Source organism: Cyprinus carpio, chromosome B1, assembly GCF_018340385.1.
Source record: "Cyprinus carpio isolate SPL01 chromosome B1, ASM1834038v1, whole genome shotgun sequence".
NCBI classification, from domain to species: domain Eukaryota; kingdom Metazoa; phylum Chordata; class Actinopteri; order Cypriniformes; family Cyprinidae; genus Cyprinus; species Cyprinus carpio.
Window position 1 is genome coordinate 3694451 of NC_056597.1, and position 22620 is coordinate 3717070.

Genomic DNA, 22620 nt, shown 5'->3' on the forward strand with positions numbered 1-22620 from the left:
TAAAATACATTACAATAGAAAACCATGCATTTAAATGGTAAAAACATAATTGTAAAAGATAAAATCATAAAAATCATAATCTATATGTAATAACGTGTGTGTGTGTGTGTGTGTATATATATATATATATATATATATATATATATATATATATATATATACAATGGTATTTTTAAACAAACAGTAATGTAAGTGCTAAATTCTGCAATCATTCAAACATGACTGGAGGTAGACCAGAGGTGGATTTACTCTCTTTCTCACTGAGAGAGACTCATCGATAAACAACATTATGATGAACTCCCTGCGGTTTATCCTTTGTCACCGCACTTCAGTCTCTGCCTTATTTTCCAAATAAATCCCCCTCACCCAATAAGAGCTAATCATCCCCCAGACGGCAGACTGCTCTTTCCGTCTCTCTCTCTCTCTCTCTGTCCATCTGGGCTTAGTGTGAAATGAGGGAGTCCAATCGACAGACCCTCGAAATGCAACACCTGACTTGTTGAAAAAAATGTTAGCCATTGTCGTCATGGTGACGGCAGGGCAAAGAGACGGTGACTTGACGTCAGTAAAATGGGCTCAACTTCAAGCTGAGAGAGAAAAAACAACAGCCTCTCTGCATTCAGACCAGGCTGATATGGCTACAATAAAACCGCTTTTAGGGCCATTTTCAGTGATTATTGCTGAAGACAAAACAGAGAGAGAACGAGTGTCTTCACTGCGTAAAAAATTACAAAAGTTATTCCTGTATTTGACTCATACCTAAATAAACTAAACATTCTCCTTTTTTAAACACTCAAACACACTTAGAGCTCTAACTTTCTTTTTGCTTAGTCTACATGCTATACAACGACTAAGGAATGAGATCACTGAACCTGGACTCTTAGCACTTAACAGAAGATATTGTTTGGAATCCCAAGAGACCATTAGACACTTTTATTTGAGTTCTTTAAAGGAACATCCTTTAGGAACATAAAGGAAAGGAACTCATCAATATAGACACCAACATACACAGCAACATCAACACCAAGACCGTAGAACTGAGTAAAAAAGGACAAAATATAAAACAAACACCAGTCACACTTTAGTTACATGGAAAACAATGCATATGACATTAAACTTGTAAATAAACAGAAAATACATCCACATACCACTTTTGCCTGCTTGTGAGCTAAGAGAGGGTATTATATCTTCAAGTTTCTTGATTGGATGGCTTATGATTATAGAGAAAAAACAACTTTTAACTTTGCGATGATTACATTGTTCCATCTCTTCATGCCGATGACAAAACAGGAAGTGACATACAAAAGCACGTTGGGAATAAATTAAAAAATAACCAAAAAACTCTTAAAAAGATTAAATCTTGCTCAAATAAACAACAGCTAAATATAGAAATCACAATTAGCATGATAAAATAACCAAAATATAAAATTATACAAATTAAAGCAATCAAAAGTATCTTAAGTAAATGTTTGCTGAAGTACACAAGCGCCATCACGTGGAAATAGATATCATCAACTCAGATACCCTTTGTGACAGAAAATAGAAACTTTGAGGCAGCAAATACACTCCCACCATCACACCATGTGTGTTTCTTAATAGAAATTATGAATACTCAAGTAACACATCATGAACTTCAAAGGGACCCTTTGCTACCCTTGCTACCCAGTGTTGCATTACTAACAAGAAGTTTTAAGTCTTCTCACCCTACCATCAGTTCCTGGAAAGACTTCTATCACTTTGACAAGCTTCCACTGATTTTGTGGTGCCATGTCATCTTGGAGCAGAACAATATAATTCATCTTAGGGTTTCTCCTGCTCTTATTCCACTTATTTCTCTGTTGCAAATTTAACAAATATTCCTTGTCCTTGGTTACACCTGGTCCAAAACTCATTTGTCAGAAACTAAACTCTTTTCCATCTCTTCTGAAGATAGAGATCCTCCCTTACAAACTCTCCAGGTGGTGGTTGCAATGATAGTAGACTATCACATCATTGTTAGTATATGATTCGGCGTCAATGTTTCTGGTCCCACAGGGTCATTGAGGTTTTCTGAGGTCAATGGTCGATCACCATTACTTCATACATGAATGTTCTTAAGGAAGAAGTGTCCAGTCTCGCTGCAGACTGGTCTAGAATGGATGTCAGTACACTCCTTACAGTCCGGATCTGTCTCTCCCAGACACCACCCATGTGACTGGAAGCAGGCAGGTTCATAACGAAGGTACAGCCTAACTCTTTCACACGCTCTAAGTCCATTCCCTTCATCAAATCTAGGAACTCTCTCTTTGCAACGATAAAGTTGGTACCTTGATCACTATGCAGCTGACTTACATTGCCACGTAACGCAATGAAACATTGCAGTGCGTTAAGAAAAGCATCAGTGCTAAGATCATCTAGCACCTCAAGATGAACAGCTTGTGAACACATGCAGGTGAACAAGAGTCCATATCTCGTCAACTCTCTCCTTCCCTCTTTAACATAGAATGGTCCGAAGCAGTCCATGCCACTATAAGTAAATGGAGGAGTACCTTCCATCCTTTCTGGGGGCAGGTCAGCCATCCTATGCTCCTGAATACATTTTCTTAGCTTCCTACACTTAATACATTTGTAGATGACACTTTACTACTGCATTCCAGAATCCAAATACCATTGGAGCAGATTTCATTGATAGTCATGCCACGACCTTGATGTTGCACCTTCTCATAGAAGTATTTTAGGAGTAGACAATATACATGATGAGGAAGAATGGCTGGATGCTTGACATGAGGGTGAAGCTCAGCCTGAGTCAGTCTTCCTCCCACCCATAAGATCTCATGATCATCAATAAATGGACTTAACTTGTGCACCTTATTGAACTAATTTGAATTAACTTCATTCCCTTTTCTTATGCTGCGTTCACACCATAAGCGAATAGAGCGTCTGGCGCGAATGATTTCAATGTTAAGTCAATGTAAAGACGTGTTTACACGCGTCTGGAGGTCTCGCGGCACGAAATGAGGCGTTTAGCGCGGCGCGGTAGATGCGAATTCGCCTCATTCGCGCGTCAAGTTTGCGCGAATGACGCGAATTGAGCGTCTGGCGCGATACGCGCATTACGCGCGTATGGTGCTTTTATGCATTTATGTGTTTGACGCGAATTCGCGTCTGCCGCCCGAGTTGAAAAAATTGAACTTTGGCATCAATTCGCGCCGCATTAACCAATCAGGAGCCTGCTCAGGAGTCACTCATTCAACATGGAGGAACGACTGATGTTGTCAGTGAGCAGTCACCCGGAGCTATATGACAAAAGTTCATATTTCTATAGAGACAGGAATAAAAAGGACCTGTATACGTATATAAAACATATTAATAGATTAATTGAATAAAGGCCAAAGATAAGATTTACCCCAAACAAATTATATTTTATCTTGAACTACTGAAGAGACATCAGAGCCAGCGGCAAATGTCAGAAGGTCTAGCCGAGGTGAGGCTGCTCTCGGCGGATACATGATCACTGAGTTCCCGTTGATTGCATGGAGCTCATCTCCGAGATAGGCGAAACACATTTTATAGACGCTGTCTTTATAAATAAACCGCATATTTGAGTTTAAAACAACTACATTCTCGCCTGAAATACTTTTAAAACTACATTTCATGACACGATAACAGTAATATTTTGAAAATTATCCGAATGAAAATGGTGGTTGAAAATGCTGCGTGAACTCAGCTGGCAGAAGCCCCCCATGACGCGAATTCGCGTCTGTTGTGAAGTTAATTTCACGCGCGAATGAAGCGAATGATCTTAAAATGTTCAAGCGGCAAACTAGACGCGGTAGACGCGAATTTGATGCTCTATTCGCTTTTGGTGTGAACACAGCATTAGAGATTTGATTTTATCTCTGAACACTTCTTGGACTGTACAAATAATGAATTGCTCAGCATCCTTTCTTTCTTCAAGTGTTGTGGCTTCAATGGATCTTTCTACTAAATCCTTTACACTCCTTGCACAACGATTGAGTCTCGCTACAGCTTTCACTGCCCTCTTCCAATCTGAAAACATTTGCAGGCGATCTGACAGAGACCACTCTTCCTTTGCCTTGGTTGTGAGAACCTGTACCCTTTTGAGTTCTGGGTCTTCCTCATCAACTTCTCCCACAGTAATGTCCTCCTTAGGAATTTCTCTTTGCCATAAGAAACTTGGTCCAGTAAACCAGTTTGATCCCATGAGTTCCAGTAGTATTCACAAACGCCATCCAATTCTAGTTCTCTTTTGATCAGACAGACCACAGCAGCTGAGAGTTCCAGTCTAGGAATTGTTGTTACCTTTTTTGGGGCAACCCTAGCTTTACCCATAACTAGAGTGCAGTAGACTTCTTCAGACTTAGTCACAGATCTGAGGTATGAACATACTCCATAGCCTAACACACTGGTGTCTGCAAAATGGTGTAGCTCATATTGCTAAACATCCCTGTATGTTAATGGCACATAACAGCGCGGTAACTTTACCGAAGACAGGTTATGGAGGTCTCACAGCCAAGCTTCCCAATGCGGCTTGAGGTCATCAGGAAGTGGTTCGTCCCAGCCTGTCTTGTCTTGACAAATCCTTTGTATGATACTTTTTCCAACTAGAATGGAGTGACAAATCCAAGAGGATCAAAAATGGAAGCAACTGTAGACAGCACACCTCTTCTAGTGAAAGGATTTTCCTTTACTAGTACTCTGAAATGGAACTCATCTGAAGCTATGCACCAATGGATTCCGAGCACCCTTTCTATTTTAGGTTCTCCTAGGGCTAAGTCAAAGTCAGTTGGATTTTCAGTACATTCCTCCTTTGGAATTGTGGCAGTCACCTTCTTGCTGTTGGTGATGAATTTGTGCAAGTGGACCTTCCCGGTATTGCAGAGATCCCTGGCTTCTTTTACAAGCTGGATTGCCTCTGCTTCAGTGTCCACACTTGCTAAGCCATCATCAACATAAAAATGATGTTGTATAAACTTCACTGTGTCTTGATTAAACTTGCCTTCACCTTGTGAGGCAAGGTACTTGAGCCTGAAGTTTGCACATTCAGGCGAGGAGGCAGCTCTGAACAAGTGGACCTTCATGCGAAAAACTGAAGGTGGAGCTTCCATGTTGCCTTCTTCCCACCACAAGAACCTGAGGTAGTCCCGATCCTTTGGGGCAACATAAAACTGATGGAACATACGCTTCACATCACACATGATGGCTACTTGCCCTTTCCGGAAATGACACAAGACCCCAACAAGGGTATTTGTGAGGTCAGGTTCAGTCCGTAGATGCTTATTCAGAGAAGTATTTTGAAATCTTGCAGCGCAATCAAAGACGATGCGAATCTTGCCTGGCTTCTGCAGGTTGTAAATCCCATGGTGAGGGATATACCATGCTGGTTGATTGCTTAACTCCATCTCTGGGACCTTTTCAGCATCGCCTCTTGCTATTATGTCCTTCATGAAAGCCAGGTAGTCCTTGTGGTATTGCTCATTCCTCTTTAAATGCTTCTCTAAGGATTTGATTCGATGCTCTGCACACGCTTTGTTGTTTGGCAAGTACGGTCTCTCACCCTTAAATGGCAATGGCATCTGATTGTGCCCATCTTGCATTTACTTATTGCCTTCATTATTCCTTTCAACAAAGTCAGACTCAAAAACCTTCAGTATCTCTGCTGGAGTGATCATCTCCTTAACCTTGTTCCTGTGTATGAAGCAGACTTCAGACTTGAGCTTGTGAGATGGTTCACCAGCTGGTAGAACTTGCATTAGGATAATCCTATGACTCACACCGATTTCATCTTCGTAATCACCGTTTTACTGGTTGTACCCAACGATACTCCAACCCAACACAGATCTTTGTGCAAATGGCTGGTTGTCATTACCACTGAGAACATCTCTGGGGAGTAAGGTTTGAGGACAGTTATAGCCTAGTAACAAACCTACTTCACAGTCAAGTGCAGGAGCCATTTCAACTGCCAGATGTTCTAGCTGAGGCCAGTTCTTTGCAGTTTCACATGTGGGTATATGCAATCTATTGACAGGTAAGTAGTCTCTAGTGTAGGTCGTCGGAAGCTGGATTTTCACTTCAGACTTGATGCCTCTTACTTGTAGTACATTCAATTTGTGACTGGACACATCCTTTGTCTTGGAAGTTATTGCACAAATCTTGAGTTTGACTGGATCCTTTTTAGTATCAAGTGTCTCAGCTAGATCCTTTAGAATGAAATTGGTGTCACTTTGGGTATCAAGCAAGATGTACACTAAAATCTCCTTCCTTGGTTCAGCTGTAGTTGAAACATATACTGGAACAATGGATGAAGTATAAGTGCCATTCTTTTCTTGAACCACTCTGTTTGAAGTCACAGGCATAGACTCTTGTATCCTCTGTGATTCAGTTGTTCTGTCTGCAGAGTCTTGATTAGCCCTTGACTGATCTTAATTGAGTCTAACTCTTTGTCCTGGGCCTTTATTTACCCGATCCTGATTTAAGCACATTGGATGATACTTTTCACATTTTTCACAAACACTCCTATAAAGGTGCAGCCCTTAGAGTTATGACCAGCCTTAAGACAGCCAAAGCACAATTTCTCAGACTGTACAAACTGCAGTCTTTCTTCAACTGGTCTTTCCATAATCTTGTGACACTTATGAAGAGTGTGGCCATGTCTCTTACAAAAGACATGTGATTCTAGTCTTTTCACTGGAACTAGTAGTGAATGTCTTAGTGCTTGAGTTGCAATTCTGTTGAAACTTGAAGTGATCTTGATCAGGTTGCTTGAATCTCTCTTGCTCTACTGGCTTTATTGCTTGCAGTGAAGTGATAGGATTCCATGCAATTCTAGCTTCCTTGTTGAGAAATTCAACAACGTATTTGAAATCAGGGAATCTTTTGTATTCATCTTGAAATTTAGTAACTGCTCTATTCCAAAGTGAACTCAGCCACTTTGGCAATTTAGCTGATATCGTTTGATTTTCAACACAGTCATTCACAGCTTGTAAACCCTGAACGTAAGGCATGGCTGATTCAGCACTGCTCAAAAAATCTACAATTTCCCAGAGGACTTTGCTATCCTTGGTAGCAATCTTGTGCCTTGACTGTATTTTGTCTCGGTATGACTTGCCAACTACAAATGGACGGCCAAACCTGTCTTCAAGTATGTTCCAGGCAGCCGTGTAAGGTGCTTCTGTTCCAACCAGGAAGTGTCCTTCAATAGCTATCTTGGCTGGACCACTTACATACTTTCATAGAAAGAAGATCTTTTCTTGGGCTGGCAAGTTCTTGCGATCAATTAACGTCTGAAAGGACAGTTTCCAATCATTATACTTCATAGGTTCTCCTGAGAAAACAGCAGGTTCTGGAATTGGAATCCTATTGGCTGTAATAGCTTCAGCAAGTGCCTTCACAAGGTCATTAGAGGATTCATTGAAAGCAGCTAATGCATCTGACTGAGATACATGAGCTTGAGTGACTGGGAACCTTTGAGCAGAAAAAGAGAGTTGGTTTGGTTGAGAGAAATTCAGTTGAGAGAGATTCTTGTTTTTGTAGAAGAGGAACAGAACGCATTTTTCCCTCATCATCTTCAATGCTTTCAGCATAAACTTGTAGCCTTGCTTGTGCTGCATTGTCCTTTTTCTTCTCTTCCAACTTTATTTTCTGACATTAATTTCTGAGATAAATGTGGCCCTTTTTCTTGCATTCTTTCTGCTCCCTTTCTTGAGCTTCTCTCTCAGCTGTTACCCTTTTATCCTCTGCCTCAAGTTTCCTGATTTCCTCTTCATATTGATGCTGTGTCTTCATTATTTTAAACACCACATGTGTAGCTGTTACTTCAGCCGCTGCTTCTTGCTTTTCTGCAAGGAATCATGGGAAGACTGACTGGACATCTTAGAAACAGACTTTGACTTAATGGAAGTTGCCGAGAAGATGCTGGACACAGTAGCTTCAAATACTGAATCTGAATCAGGCCAGGGTATATCCTCAGGATCTCCACTGAGAAAGTGTTGAGCCTTTTCATTTGCGTGCTAGTAATGGCAAGACAAGTGTCATTTTTTCTCTGAATTTCTGGCTCAGGGCTTGTCAGGCTTCTTATTTCACCAAAAAAATGGTCGACCTCAGACTGAATGGCATTATTGGTGCTCACAACTTCAAAAATCAAATCTGCATCATCATTGTTCTTCATGGCTCTTTTCAAACCATTGATGTGAAACTTCCATCTTCTATACTTCTGTTCAAAGCTTCTTTTCAGATTGTTCAGTCTAGTGTCTTGCAAGGTTTTACCTTTTTCGTTAAGCATGAGTACATGCTGGGAACTGTGTAGTATCTGCGCCCACCTGAGGTTGTTGTACTTGTGCAGCAACTTCAACATGCTCAAATATATCAGCCTGCTGTGGTGGGATAACATGCTCTGCATCATCAACTTCTTGTCCTGTAGAGAACTGTAAAGTAGCAGAAGCATGACTATAACTTGTGAAATTTTAATATCCCGAATTATAAAGTACAAAATCTTAAACACAGAGAAAATTTCAACTTCAGTCTTTCTCAGTAATACATACAACACATTTTTTTGTCTATTTAGTCCTTATAGTTTCTTAATAAGCCAACCGATATTAGAAAAATGTCCAACTTTATCTTGGAATGAAGATGATGGAAATACCAGTGCAACTGAAACTTTAGCACAGTTCACAAGACTTTGTGCTGCTTCCAAGTCACTAACTTAAAAGTGCTTGCTTGTTCAGCCTTTACTTGCCCACTGGCTTCTTCAGTCATACAATTGCAATCTTTGAATATTTGTACTTCTCTTATCCAATCTTATGTGGGTTTGAGTCTCGGGCCGGCAATACCACGACTTAGGTGCCCTTGAGCAAGGCACCGAACCCCCAACTGCTCCCCTGGCGCCGCAGCATAAATGGCTGCCCACTGCTCCGGGTGTGTGTTCACAGTGTGTGTGTGCACTTTGGATGGGTTAAATGCAGAGCACGAATTCCAAGTATGGGTCACCATACTTGGCTGTATGTCACGTCACTTTACTATGCCGCCCTTAGTCACAATGCGAAGGCTGAGGTTCCTTTTTTCACAGATGTTTTAATGCACTCATCGATTCAGACACCAACACCGCAGAACTGAGTAAAAAGGACAAAATATACAGCAAACACCAGTCACACATTCAGTTACATGGAAAACACGCATATCACATTAAACTCGTAAATAAACAGAAAATACATCCACATACCACTTTTGCCTGCTTGTGAGTTAAGAGAGGGGATTATATCTTCAAGTTTCTTGATTGGATGGCTTATGATTATAGAGAAAAAACACCTTTTAACTTTGCGATGATTACATCGTTCCATCTCTTCATGCCGATGACAAAACAGGAAGTGACATACAAAAGCACGTTGGGAATGGAGTAATATATTATAAAAAAAGTATTATATTGGTTAGATTTTGTTTTAATAAAATATAGTTGAGTTTAGTATTTACAATAAGCATTATAAAATAACCAAAATATAAAATTATACAAATTAAACTAATCAAAAGTATCTCAAGTAAATGAGTGCTGAAGTACACAAGCGTCATCGCATGGAAATAGATATCATCAACTCAGATACCCTTTGTGACAGAAGATAGAAACTTATAGGCAGCAAATACAGTAAGTTATGCTCAGTCAACAGCATTTGTGGCGTAATGCTGATTATATATATATATATATATATATATATATATATATATATATATATATATATATATAAACATCCTTCATTTTCAGGTATTATAATGAAAGTAAAAGGGCTATTTTTGGAGGATTTAAAATGGAACATAATTTAATATTTATCTCATAAGTTTATAAACGCAAGTTTTTCTGTTAAAACTTATTTGAACTGTAAAACTTTTTAAATCATTCAGTCATTTTAAACAAAGTTGTAAAATTTTATATAACTTTTTTTGACCACAATAAAACCATGTAAACCACACATTGTTAACAAATGCTTACAGATTAACCTCATTCACTTACATTGTAATTGCCTTCCAAAATTATTTTTATTTTATTTCATTTTGTTTTGTTTTGTAAAAAATGTGTGTTTTGGTTCGGTTTTTATTTTTACTGGAGTTTGTTTTAAAAATGAACATAAGCAGCAGTACAGAACATACAGCACATGTGTTAGAAAATAAATAGATAAATAAATACATAAAATTAATAAACATCCATAAAATAATAAATAACCTTAACCATACCTATATAGTTTTTATTGAGTTTGTGTTTATTTAGTATTTAAGTACTTCAACTCATATGAAAGTGAGAAATATTTCATGTCAACTGGTTAAAACAAAATACATTTAAGATTTTTATGTTTTATTTTTTTTCAGTTAATGTTTGTTTTATTTCCAATACTGAAAAGGTTTTTTTTTTTTTTTTTTTTTTTTTTAGTTACCAATAATAACCCTGTATCGGTCTGTCTCTTACTTCCACCCTTTCTTCTAGTCATTTCTTTATTTTCTTTCACGCTGTGGGTGTCCACATGTAATGTTTGGAAATGCAATCCCCAAGACCCATGAGACTCTAAATATATATTTGTGGGGGTGTAACAGGTCATTCAGCCGAAGAGTGAAGAATGTGATCACATTAAGTTCTTGATTGAGGAGAAGGACTCGGAGGAGGAGGCGTTTTATGAAGACCTGGATGGTTTTGAGGAGAATGGGACTCAAGAGACACGGATCAGTCCGTATACCTTCTGCAAGGCTTTCCCCTTCCACCTGATGTTTGACAAGGACCTCATGCTCACACAATGTGGCAATGCCATCTTCAGAGTTCTGCCACAGGTTTGTCTGCTCAAAAATTTATTTTAGAAATGTAAAATTGGGAGATTTCGAAAGTATATTAAAAGTATGATGGAGAAAAATGTCAAGTTATTTGTGTCATCTTCCAGCTGCAACCTGGCGTCTGTAACCTGTCCTCAGTGTTCTCGCTGGTGCGGCCACACATAGACTTCAGTTTCCATGGCATCCTGTCTCACATCAACACTGTCTTTGTGCTGCGGAGTAAGGTATGTCTGCCCCAAAACACATTACATACTGTCATTAACTAAATGTAAATTTCTGTAATAGATTCTGAAACAAATTGTGATTGTTAGTTCTACAGTACGTCACACACTCATACACGAATACAAGGCTAACCATGTTTGTTATAAAAATATGTAAATTGAAACTAAATGATACAAGGCTTGTTTATGGTTTTATGTAGGAGGGCCTATTGAATGTAGAGACTGCGGAGAGTGAAGACGAACTCACAGGAACAGAGATTAGCTGCCTGAGACTGAAGGGCCAGATGATCTCACTTCCTGAGACTGAGAACATCCTTTTCCTGTGCTCACCAAGGTTAGATGGATGAGGCTGTGAAATAATACCAATAAAACAAATTTGGTAATTTTGGTAGCTTAAAATAATTGCATCAGTTTGAAATCATTCTACTGCTCTTCACATGAACTTGAGGAGAAGATGGACAACATACTACAAGTGGAAACATGTAATTGTTACCATAATTACATATTTTTACTTGCTCTGACCCTTAAAATTATTTAAATTTTTGTAACCTAATGTAGTCAAGTGGATTTTGTCATATCTATTATTATTATTAAAAAAATATTTTTAAAAATGTCAATGCTTGGAGCTTGACTTCAATTAAAAATTCTTAAAATAGATGTTACTGCAATTTTCAAGTTAGATTATTATTATATTTTATTTATTTATTTAATTATTTATTTATTTATTTTAGTGAACATGGTTAACCTTAAATGTGCTTCATTTGGTTACATGTGGTTAAATTAATGTTTTAGGTAAAAAATAGTATTTTAGTATTTGGGACTCGAGACCGGTGAGTGGAGCAGGTGTCGCTCATTTCCCAATCACTCCACCGGCCTCGCTCCGTTCCCATGGCTCTCGGCCCCGCCCCACTCATCACAAACGTAAAATAGCATAAAAGTTCATTTAAACATCAGTACTACTTGTTACTTACAAAACAAGTACAGTACATTTTGTTCATTGCCTCCTAAATTAAACATAATGGTCAGCAATGTACAGCAGGAGTTGGGCCAGTATCTAATAAATGTTTACATTCCAGTTATTCTGTAGGCCTCTTATAAGCCAAATCCTACTAGAAGTGGATTTTTTCATTTCAGTCACTTTGTGTGTTAATACCTTATCTCTTGCTAGTGTCTGTCTGAGATGAGGGGAATCCTCTTACAATAATATGAAGAGGTCACTTGGTTCAGACACTCTTTTATTGGAAAACACAACTACTATGTGTCCTTCCCGCTGATTTAGATTGAAAGTTTTTTTTTTTTTTTTTTTTTTTAAGAAACTATCATAATCCCCATGTCATGCACACAAAGGCTTAGATAACTTATTGTGTCGTGAAAATATTTTGAAACTATCATAATCCCCATGTCATGCACACAAAGGCTTAGATAACTTATTGTGTCGTGAAAATATTTTCTAATGAGACTGCTATATTGGTATATATTAAGGTTATATTGCTTCTTTTTTTTTTTTTAAAGTGACACTTTTTTACTGATTAAGTGTTTTGTCAATATGTCAGTGTTATGAATCTGGATGACCTGACAAGGAGAGGTCTGTACCTAAGTGACATTCCTCTTCATGATGCCACCCGGGACCTTGTATTACTGGGGGAGCAGTTTCGTGAGGAGTACAAGTTGACCCAGGAGCTGGAGATCCTGACTGACCGTCTGCAGCACACGCTTCGAGCCCTGGAGGATGAGAAAAAGAAGACAGACAGGTCAGTCCTCCAACATGCCACATTGTGGAAATATTTAATGAATATTAGCTGATTTGAATGAACACTGGATCACCATGAAAATCCTACATATATTTAAAAGCAATGGGATGACACTGTTAACTTTATTTTGTTTGTGTTTGTAAGGGTTGAAGTTTGGAATAATATAAAAAAAATGATCTTACATGTATGTTATGAAATATATTGAAATAATATTCTGTTTCATTGAAACAGTACTCCAATTCAGCGTTACAGTTATTCACAGAAATATTTAAACATGTATGGTTTCTTTTTAAATTGTTTTGAGGGAACTCTCACCCATACATAAACCCAGACAAAACCAGACCCCATAAGACCAGAACCCAGACCAAATCTAGATCTCTCAAGACCCTGATCCTGACCAAGATTAGGTCCCTCAAAACCAAACACTGAGTTCCAGACAAGACCACTGCACCTTCTGCTATGCTTTATGTCTGACATGTATCAAGATGTATGACAGTAAACCTACTGTACAACAACCACTTTAGGTGTTGCCTAAACGATTGTCAGCAGAGACCCACAACCCAAAAAGAGGTCTGAGTGCAGGACAGGTCAGGAAAAACTTCAAAGCAAAAATAATTAAGTTCTTTCCACTTTTTGCATCTGAGTTTAGTTTTTACTGTCCATAAAAGTGGGCTTGGGCTACATTTTGGCCAATTTTAGCTTAGCCTGTTTTCCAGTTACACTTTTTTGTGGAACCCAACTCAATGGTGTTTATTATTATTATTATTATTATTATTATTATATTTAAATACAATTAGGAATCTCAAACCCATTAGTTTAAATGAAATGTTTTTGTGAAAGCAAGCCAACTTGATATATTTTATTTTAGTTAAAGCAGGGGATAATAAACAGACTTTTATTATCCTCTTATTTATCCCTTGCTTTAACTAAAATAAAATATTTTAGAGTGCAGACCAATCATTGTGATTTTTGAACTTATATACTGATTATCTTGGCACCTAACCAGCTGGGAGAGTGCAGTGAAAACAATGATTACAAATGAGATATTTAAAACCCTTAATAATGTATAACCAAAGGTATCTTTGTATAATAAAGCCTCTTTAATTAATCTTTGTCATCCAAAAAAAAAAAAAAAAAAAAAAACCTTTCCCTATCTTAAAAGTGAACAATAATACAATAATTATACATTGCAAATGACCACACTATAGTTCTGTATGAAAATGTGTACATGTAGTTAGAGGAAGATTTTTGCAAATTCAGTTGTGATAGATTAATCATGTTCATTACAAAAAATATCATGAGATTAATTGATTTTTATTCTATTGACAGATTTAAAGTTTCAAATCTTGGGCTAGAGAATACCAAACATTCTTAAACATTATATAGTATTATTCGATTTCTGACATTTTTTATGCTTCTTCCCTTTCCTGCTTTACTGATTGAGCACCTTTGAGAGTCTGTGTGAAGCTTACAGTAATTTCCAGAGAAATAAAATAAGTGGCTCATTTCCTCCTCTGCGTGTCATCATTACCTTTGTACAGTAATCTGTAAATTACATTAGATGTCAATCAGACCATCTCTTCCTGTCTAAATGGGTGGTTACACAAGGCAAGCTGGAAATAGACTGCAGTATTAACAGAGACCATGTGTGAGGATCCAGATCCAGACCAATACACTGAGTAATATGACTAAGGTCAATTTTAGGTCTCACGACTAAGGCCCAAACCCAGATGGCAACCCAAACCCTTATAGTTCTGCTCTGAGTCTGTAGTTTGGTGATACAATGCTGCATAGACTGTCACAAGGCTGTAATGATAAAAAAAAAATTAAAAAAAAACTGTGATATTGGTTTCAGTTGGTTTCCCCAGCGTACAGCTTTTTTAAGATGGCCGTCTCTCTTTTCCTGCTTGGAAAATGAAGCTGTATTTGTGCTCTCCGTGGGGAGCCAGTCTGCCTCGGTCTGTGAGCTCTGTGTTTGTTTATTAAATCTGGTGGAGAACCTTGAACATCACCAGAGACCATCTCTCTCATCCACGCAGACAATATATACCAGCTAAAGCTCCACAACTGCCTGTGTACAATTTTCAAATTCTAGTCAGAATTTTAGACATGACTGTTCGCAGGAATGGTTTAATAATCATTTGAATATGTACTGGGTTCTTTTCTCATTTGTGTCTTAAATTACAATACTGTGAGTTGCTGACTTGTGGTTATGTCCTTCTAAGCATTTTTCTTTTTTTAGTTAATTTCAAATTTACACTCTCGTTTTTTTCAGTAGTGTTAGGTGCACATGCATGTCTTAGAAACCTGGATGTATGTGACTCCTTGATAACAGGTGAACAAATGGGCCGTATTCTGAATGTGCTGAATGGCACAGCCTTATCTTCAAAAGCAGGCATCCTGCACTGAAACTTGGGCAGTTGCTCAATTTAGGACACTGAGATGTGACTGTGCATTTTTCTTTAATGTTTATGCATATGATTTTTGGATGCAGTTTTTATATGCAGATTAATTCTGTGCTAGTAGGTACAGAAGAAGATTAGGGCCAAGCAATAAAAAAAAAAATAAAACCATCTCAAGATTAAAGTCATTATAATACGAGATTAAACTTGTACAATTTTCTAGAAAAATTTTGAAATAAAATATTGAAATTAAACTCATTAAATTTCAAGAAAAGTCATTATGTTTCGAGATAAAACTTGTTAAATTTTGAGAAAAAAAAAGTTGAGACAGAACGTTAAGAATAAAGTCATTAATTTATGTCCGTAAATATCGAGAGAAAAAATAAGATAAGATAAAGTGTTGAGAATAAAGTCATTAAATTACGAGAAAAAAAATTTAAATTTAGAGAAAAAATTCGAAATAAAATGTTGAGAATAAACTCATTTAATTACAAGAAAAAAGTTGTGTTTCAAGGAAAAAAATGACTCATTAAATTTCGAGAATAAACACTCGTGTCATTCATTTCATCTCGTTTGACAGAGTCAAATAGCGTATGCAGTTGGAGAGTAATCTGCAGGGACGTAGTGTGCGATGCGATCGACTACCGTCTTTAGCCGAACTCACTTTTCCACCTTTTCTCATCACATATCACATTGGAAAAGTGGAAATCAATTGCTTAACGAGTATTTAATAATAATGTATTAATTAGGGAGGCTTTGTTGTCCTAATAAGGCAGCACCTATTTAATAATTGTAATAAATAAAATCATTTACACTCGGTTATTATTGCATCCTGTTTATGTACAGCAATACTGAGGTGCAAATAGTGTCTGTCACTAATTATGAGTATAAATAGCATCTGATTAGCACTCAAAGCGCTTTACATAGAAGGGGTAATCTCCTCAACCACCACCAGTTTGCTGCATCCACCTGGATGATGCGACAGGAGCCATATTGCGCCAGAACACCCACCACACACCAGCTTATTGGTGGAGAGGAGACAGAGTGATTAAGTTAATCAGTGTATGGGGATTGTTAGGAGGCCATGATGATCAAAGGCAAATGGGCGAATTTGGTCAGGATAATAAAAGTAGTATAATAAATAATGGTAGCAGCAACCACTAAACAGCGCTGTGAGAAGCATTTGAGTTTGGAGCAGAGCTCTCCGATACAAACCACAGACTCTGCAATGATTTAAACACGTTTAAAGGCAGATGAAACAGTGCTGCTATTCTCAACAACACTGACGCGGAAAACAGGAGAAACACTGCGACAACAATCCTATTAGAGTACTTTTCAATCCACAAATCAGTATTTACAATGGATTTACTGTAGTAACACTTAACCTACCTAATTAGTACATTATTATTAAACACTCATTAAGCAAATGATTTCCACTTTTCTGATGTGATGTCATGAGAAAAGGTAAAAAAAAGCACGTTCGGTTAAAGACGGTTTTGAACACTAGTCGATCGCATCACACGCTACTTCCATGCGAATTACTCTCCAACTTTCCCCACTGAAGACACTATTTGACTCTGTCCAATGAGATGAAATGAATGACATGAGTGTGTTTATTCTCAACTTTTTTCTGGCAATTTAACGAGTTTATTCTCAACATTTTATCTCGACATTTTTTCTCAAAATTTAACAATTTTTATCTTGAAACATAATGACTTTATTCTCAAAATTTAATGAGTTCAATCTCAACATTTTATTCCGACATTTTTCTCAAAATTTAATGAGTTTGATCTCGTATTAAAATGAATTTAATCACAAGATGATTTTTTTTAAAATATTTTTTTTTATATTGCTTGGCCCTAATCCTCTTCCGTAAGTAGGTATCACCTCATAGAAAATAGCTGTTTTTTTTTGTTTTTTGTTTTTTTTTGTCCATGTGTTGTATTTACTCTGAATCATGCTGTTTATTTATTTATTTTTGACTACATATAGGGCCAGCATAACTTCTATTATTAATGATGTCTGAGTAATAATGTGAAATGTTTTTATAAAGAGCCTGTTTTGTATTCTTGTGAGACCATGAGCAGACCAAATCATTGAAATGTGTCACACGCCCAGCAATTTTTATCCATAATTTAACACAGTTAGGAGTTTTGGCAAAAAATACTGCTTAAGGCAGTTACCATGGCAGTGTACCATATGTATATGAGAGAGACGTGTTCAGAAATATTTAAGTTACAGAGTGGACTGGTAGTCTGGGATGAAGAAAATTTGTTTCCAGAAGCTTAATAATATATTACTGTTCAAAAGTTAGGGGTCGGTAAGATTTTTAAAAAATAAATTAATACTTTTATTCAAAAACAGGGATGCAATAAATTCATAATAAAATAAAAAAATATGCAGTAAGATTTCTAGATATTCCATCAAAGAATCCTGAAAATGTATCGGTTTTCACAAAATATTGAGCAGCATAACTGTTTTCTTTAGCAACCAAAGCAGAATATACAAATTATCTCAGAATCATGTGACATTGAAGATTACACCAAAATAAATGAATAAATAAATAAATAAAAATCAGGTTTGCCAGCACTATATATATATATATATATATATATATATATATATATATATATATATGTATGTATATGTATGTATGTGTATATATGTATGTATGTGTATATGTATGTATATGTATGTATATATATGTATATATGTGTATATATATGTATATGTGTATATATGTATATATATGTATGTGTATGTATATGTGTATATATATATTTATATATATATATATTTATATATATATATATATATATATATATACATATATATAACAGTGTTATATATAAACCTATGTTTCATCATGTTGTATAACTGAGAGTTCTAAAATGCCTTTTGATTACAGAGGTTAGTCTTTGTGTTTTCCCATTGGCAGTAAAGAATAAGAACAGAACAGATGGATGAAATGTCTAAATGTAGAGAGCCAATACTCAAACAGCTCTGTGGATAATTAGCACTCAGCCTTCAGGGAAAGTACAATGTCTAAAAGAATGAAGTGATACACATTATCCCATGGTCAATTAAAGTGAATTTCACAAAAGGATTAATTTAGTCTTAGATTAAATCATTTAGGAATTTTTAATAACCTTTCTTAACAAACTGAAGTAAACAACTGTATTGCATTGAATGGCTACTACAACTGCTACAACTATATAATTTACATGACATTAAATACAATGAATGCATGTTGTTGTAGAGTGTACATGATAATGATGATACCTCTTTGTTTCAGGTTGCTGTATTCGGTTCTTCCTCCGTCTGTAGCCAATGAGCTTCGGCATAAGCGGCCCGTGCCTGCTAAACGATACGACAATGTGACAATTCTTTTCAGTGGCATTGTTGGGTTCAATGCATTCTGCAGCAAACATGCATCAGCAGAGGGAGCCATTAAAATTGTCAATCTGCTCAATGACATCTACACTAGATTTGACATTCTCACTGATTCTCGGAAGAATCCTTATGTTTATAAGGTGAGTGACTTTCAAACTGGAATTTGGAATCCAGATCTTTCTGTATCTGTGTTCTTTGTTTATTTACAGACAGATAAAAAATACCTTTATAACCATGCTCACAGACATAAACAGAGATATTTTTGGCCACATCCAGAGATATTCAGCACACAAAGAAAAAACTCTGTACGATTGTGACTGGCCTAAAAATATCTTGACAAAAATGACAACTCTTGAAAAATATGTGTGAATGTGCTTGTGAGAAGGCAAGTTAGCCACAGTGTAAAGTTAAAGCATTATACATTAGGTGCAAAATCAGAAAATCTAATTTCAATGTCACTTTGAGCAAACATAAAGTAATAAAGGTGTCACTTTCAAGTTTAGTAATAAACCTTCAAGCTACAAAGTTCAAAGACAAAAAAAAAAAAAAAGCTAATTAATTGATTTACTATTTTTAGAGCAGGGTGTGAAGTTTATTTTAGGTCAAGTGCCAGATTAAGTCATTTTATGTGGGCTGATTTATTTATTTATTTATTACATCTTGCTGTAGGAAACACAGGGCATTATTTATTAAATTAACGTGCAACAGGAAATTGGGCATACAGTCGTTTCAATGCAAAACTTGGGATTTATCAGTATGGAAGTGAACGGTGGCTACGGTCAAATCTCATATCTGGTCTCAGCTCGTGTACGCAAGTTTGGTCAATCTTAACTTTTAGATTATATGTACATACAGTATGCAGTTATTAATTAGGGAGTATTAATCAAACAACATTGATTTATCTGATAACTGGGAAAATCAACTGAACAGTTGCATCCAGTTTTTAGATGATGCAAATTTATGCATGAGTACCAGATGATACTCATAATTACTACTTCTGCTTTCAAATGTGAGCTATAATATACACAACTAATTAAGCTAAAAATAGAATATGAATTTATCATACCCATATTTTTTTTTTTTTTTTCAGAATAATTAAACTTTTTCTCTTTCAAATCATTTCACAAGCTGGATTAGACTCATCTGGAGGCCATATTTGGCCCACAAGCTATATGTTTGACACACTTGGTTTAGATATTGAAAGTGTAATGTGAGTCTTTTGAAATTCCAGAGCAACCAGCCAAGGTGTTGTATTTTCTGTAGCGTTAAATTTAATTATCTTTCTTGTCTTAACTATTTGTCCCTCATAGTTTGTACTTTTCCAACTACACACCATGTACAATGCTCTCTTAAAAACAAGGGCATGAGAACATGTCCTTGATTTACATCCTAGGCATACAGACAAGAATGCACTTCATGGAGCTTTGCTAACTAAACAAAACAGACGGGTAGAATTTCAAGGCTGGCTCACCAAAAAAAGCTATATTTACTTAAAGCCATCCGTATCTATGTGGTCCAAAGGTCTCATAAAGGGCTGGATTCTCTCTTTAGAGTTTGTTGTGATACAGTGTAGATATGTGGTTGGAGAATGAAACATGAGGAGTTAAATTGCCAACATTTGTGTGCATTGTCAAGCAAACTTAGATGAATCAAAAGTGTCCTAAAATTGGAGGATAGTTTCTCCTGATATTTTCATCTTTTATTTTATTTGGCTATGTTCATATCACAAACTAGGACGAGTTATTATCTTGTAGTCAAGGCCACAAAATATATATATATATATAAATGTTTTTTTTTTTTTATTAATTTAATAAATACGTTCATTAAAAATGTTAAGTACAGTACACACACATACTATATATATATATATATATATATATATATATATATATATATATATATATATATATATATATAGACTTTAAACAGACTCTATATCTGTTGTGCAGATATTATTACATCAAGTAGGTTACTGTGTTAAATATAAAATTGGGGTAGGAAACTTAAAATATCCAAGTGTCCTTTGAGGTTCATCATACCACAGGCACATTAGCTATTTCTAGCCGTCTCATCAGTTTCTCAAACATCTCTCTATTCTCTGAAAGGTGGAGACAGTTGGTGATAAGTACATGACTGTGAGTGGTCTTCCGGAGCCCTGCACCCACCATGCAAAATCCATCTGTCATCTGGCCCTGGACATGATGGAGATCGCTGGACAGGTGAAAGTAGACAAGGATCCTGTGCAGGTGATCTCTTTTCTTGACCCAGTTACAAGTTTAAACAAAAGAACATTTTTTTCACATTTTTATGCATAGCACATTAGGTTCTGTTAAGGTCTTTTGTTCCAGAACATCTTATCAACTCCAGGATAACGTACTGTAGTATCACTTTCAGTCTCTGTCAGAATAGCTGAATTATGTGGAAACAAAATTAGAAAAGTGTTTGCTCAAATCTTATCATAGCCTGCTGATTGTAAGATTGAATACCAGTTCAAGTATACGTAATGAAGAACATTACAGAAATATCACTCGAACAAGAATGTGTGATGCAGTTTTTCCAGCGCTGCTTTATTAATTATCACTACTATTGGAATGCTCGTGTCAAATCAAATTAAATGACTGAAACTTTATAGAATGGTTTTAATATACATCGTATATGAAGAATATTACCATAGGTTTACTCTCAGATACTTGAGTTGCATTTTACCAGAGGCTGCAGAGGCTGGTGTGCTGAGGGTGCTAAAGCATCTCATGATGAGATACTATGTACTGTTTAATATATGAAATTCTACATAATATAGTCAGTAATGTTAGTTCTGGTTCTCAGTTTTGGCAGATTTGCATTACTAGATTGCTGCTATTTAGTCCAACAGCACTGAACTTCAATGTTTGTATCAAAACATTTGTCTGTGTTTGTTGAATCATTCACTCAACTGATTCACTCAGGAACAAACAGCTGATATAGCTTTGGCTATAATTGGAGCTATTTTAATAGGCCTATTGGGGGTTTCAGAAGGTGTGCATTAAGTGTAAGCGGAAGTGGATTCAAAACTTGCTCTACTGTTTTTTTTTCTTTTAGTAAATGTCAGTAAATGAACATCAGTAATGGCATGCAGCATTCTATTTCGTCATTTCACTGGAATGGGTAGGGGATCATAGGGAAGTAGTAGCTTTGTATTGGGGCTTTGCCCAGTGCTGCCCTAGAGAACATTATAATTCTATGCCTATATAATGCCTATCCCAGGATCTGCTTCTGACTAGATGAATGTATAATATTTCATGTCACTAACATTAAAGTTTTCAAGTACACAGGAAGATACAACATAAATTAGCAGATTTTGGGTGCTGAAATTAAAGAAAGAGATGCTACACTGTAAAAACATACCATAAAACATTTTCACTAAATCATATATTGTATATTGTGAATGTCATAAATTGAAATAATGTGAAAAATAGTAAATTACTAAAAATATATATATTTTCACCTTTATATACTGACAACCAGCTTAAAACCCAGGGGCTAAAGAAAAAGCCACATGATTAAACAAAGATGATCACAAATAGCTTTTTCACAAGCTGCGAGGTAAATACTAATATATAGAAGGTGCACACAGTGTCATACACACAAATACTAATCATAGTACACCATCATAGTAACACACTTGCCACTAAAAAAATGCAATGAACATTCATTTAACTGCTAAGACATAACAAAACCCGAAAACTAAGAAGAAAGTTATTTTAATTAAAGAAAAAAAGTTGATTACAAAAATGTTGTATTATTCTGCAGTTAATCATGATTGTGTAAAATTCTGAGGAGAAAAAAAAAAAAAAAACGTACAATTTTGAATTTCATATGTTTTCACAGTGAATCTCCAAAATTTTTAATCTCCAGCATTTTAAATATTTGATATTTGAAAGATTTGTTTAATGGCATCTTTCTATGAATTCATGGTGATAAAATGAGGATTAATAGCCATTCAACATTATAGTGTAATTAAAATCCAGGACAAAACTGCAAATTATCAGTTTTATTGATCATGTATTAACA

The 22620-nt window shown here is 36.1% G+C and overlaps 1 protein-coding gene across 1 annotated transcript in view; it reads left to right on the plus strand.

Moving 5' to 3' along the window:
- The window catches only part of gucy1b1 (guanylate cyclase 1 soluble subunit beta 1), a 29408-nt gene that overhangs the window by 3210 nt on the left and 3578 nt on the right, over window positions 1-22620 (plus strand). Inside the window, exons 6-11 of the mRNA XM_042716277.1 lie at window positions 10573-10803; window positions 10911-11027; window positions 11225-11358; window positions 12578-12775; window positions 18473-18710; window positions 20676-20816. Coding sequence (XP_042572211.1) covers window positions 10573-10803; window positions 10911-11027; window positions 11225-11358; window positions 12578-12775; window positions 18473-18710; window positions 20676-20816 — 1059 coding nt within the window. The remainder of the gene's footprint in view (window positions 1-10572; window positions 10804-10910; window positions 11028-11224; window positions 11359-12577; window positions 12776-18472; window positions 18711-20675; window positions 20817-22620) is intronic.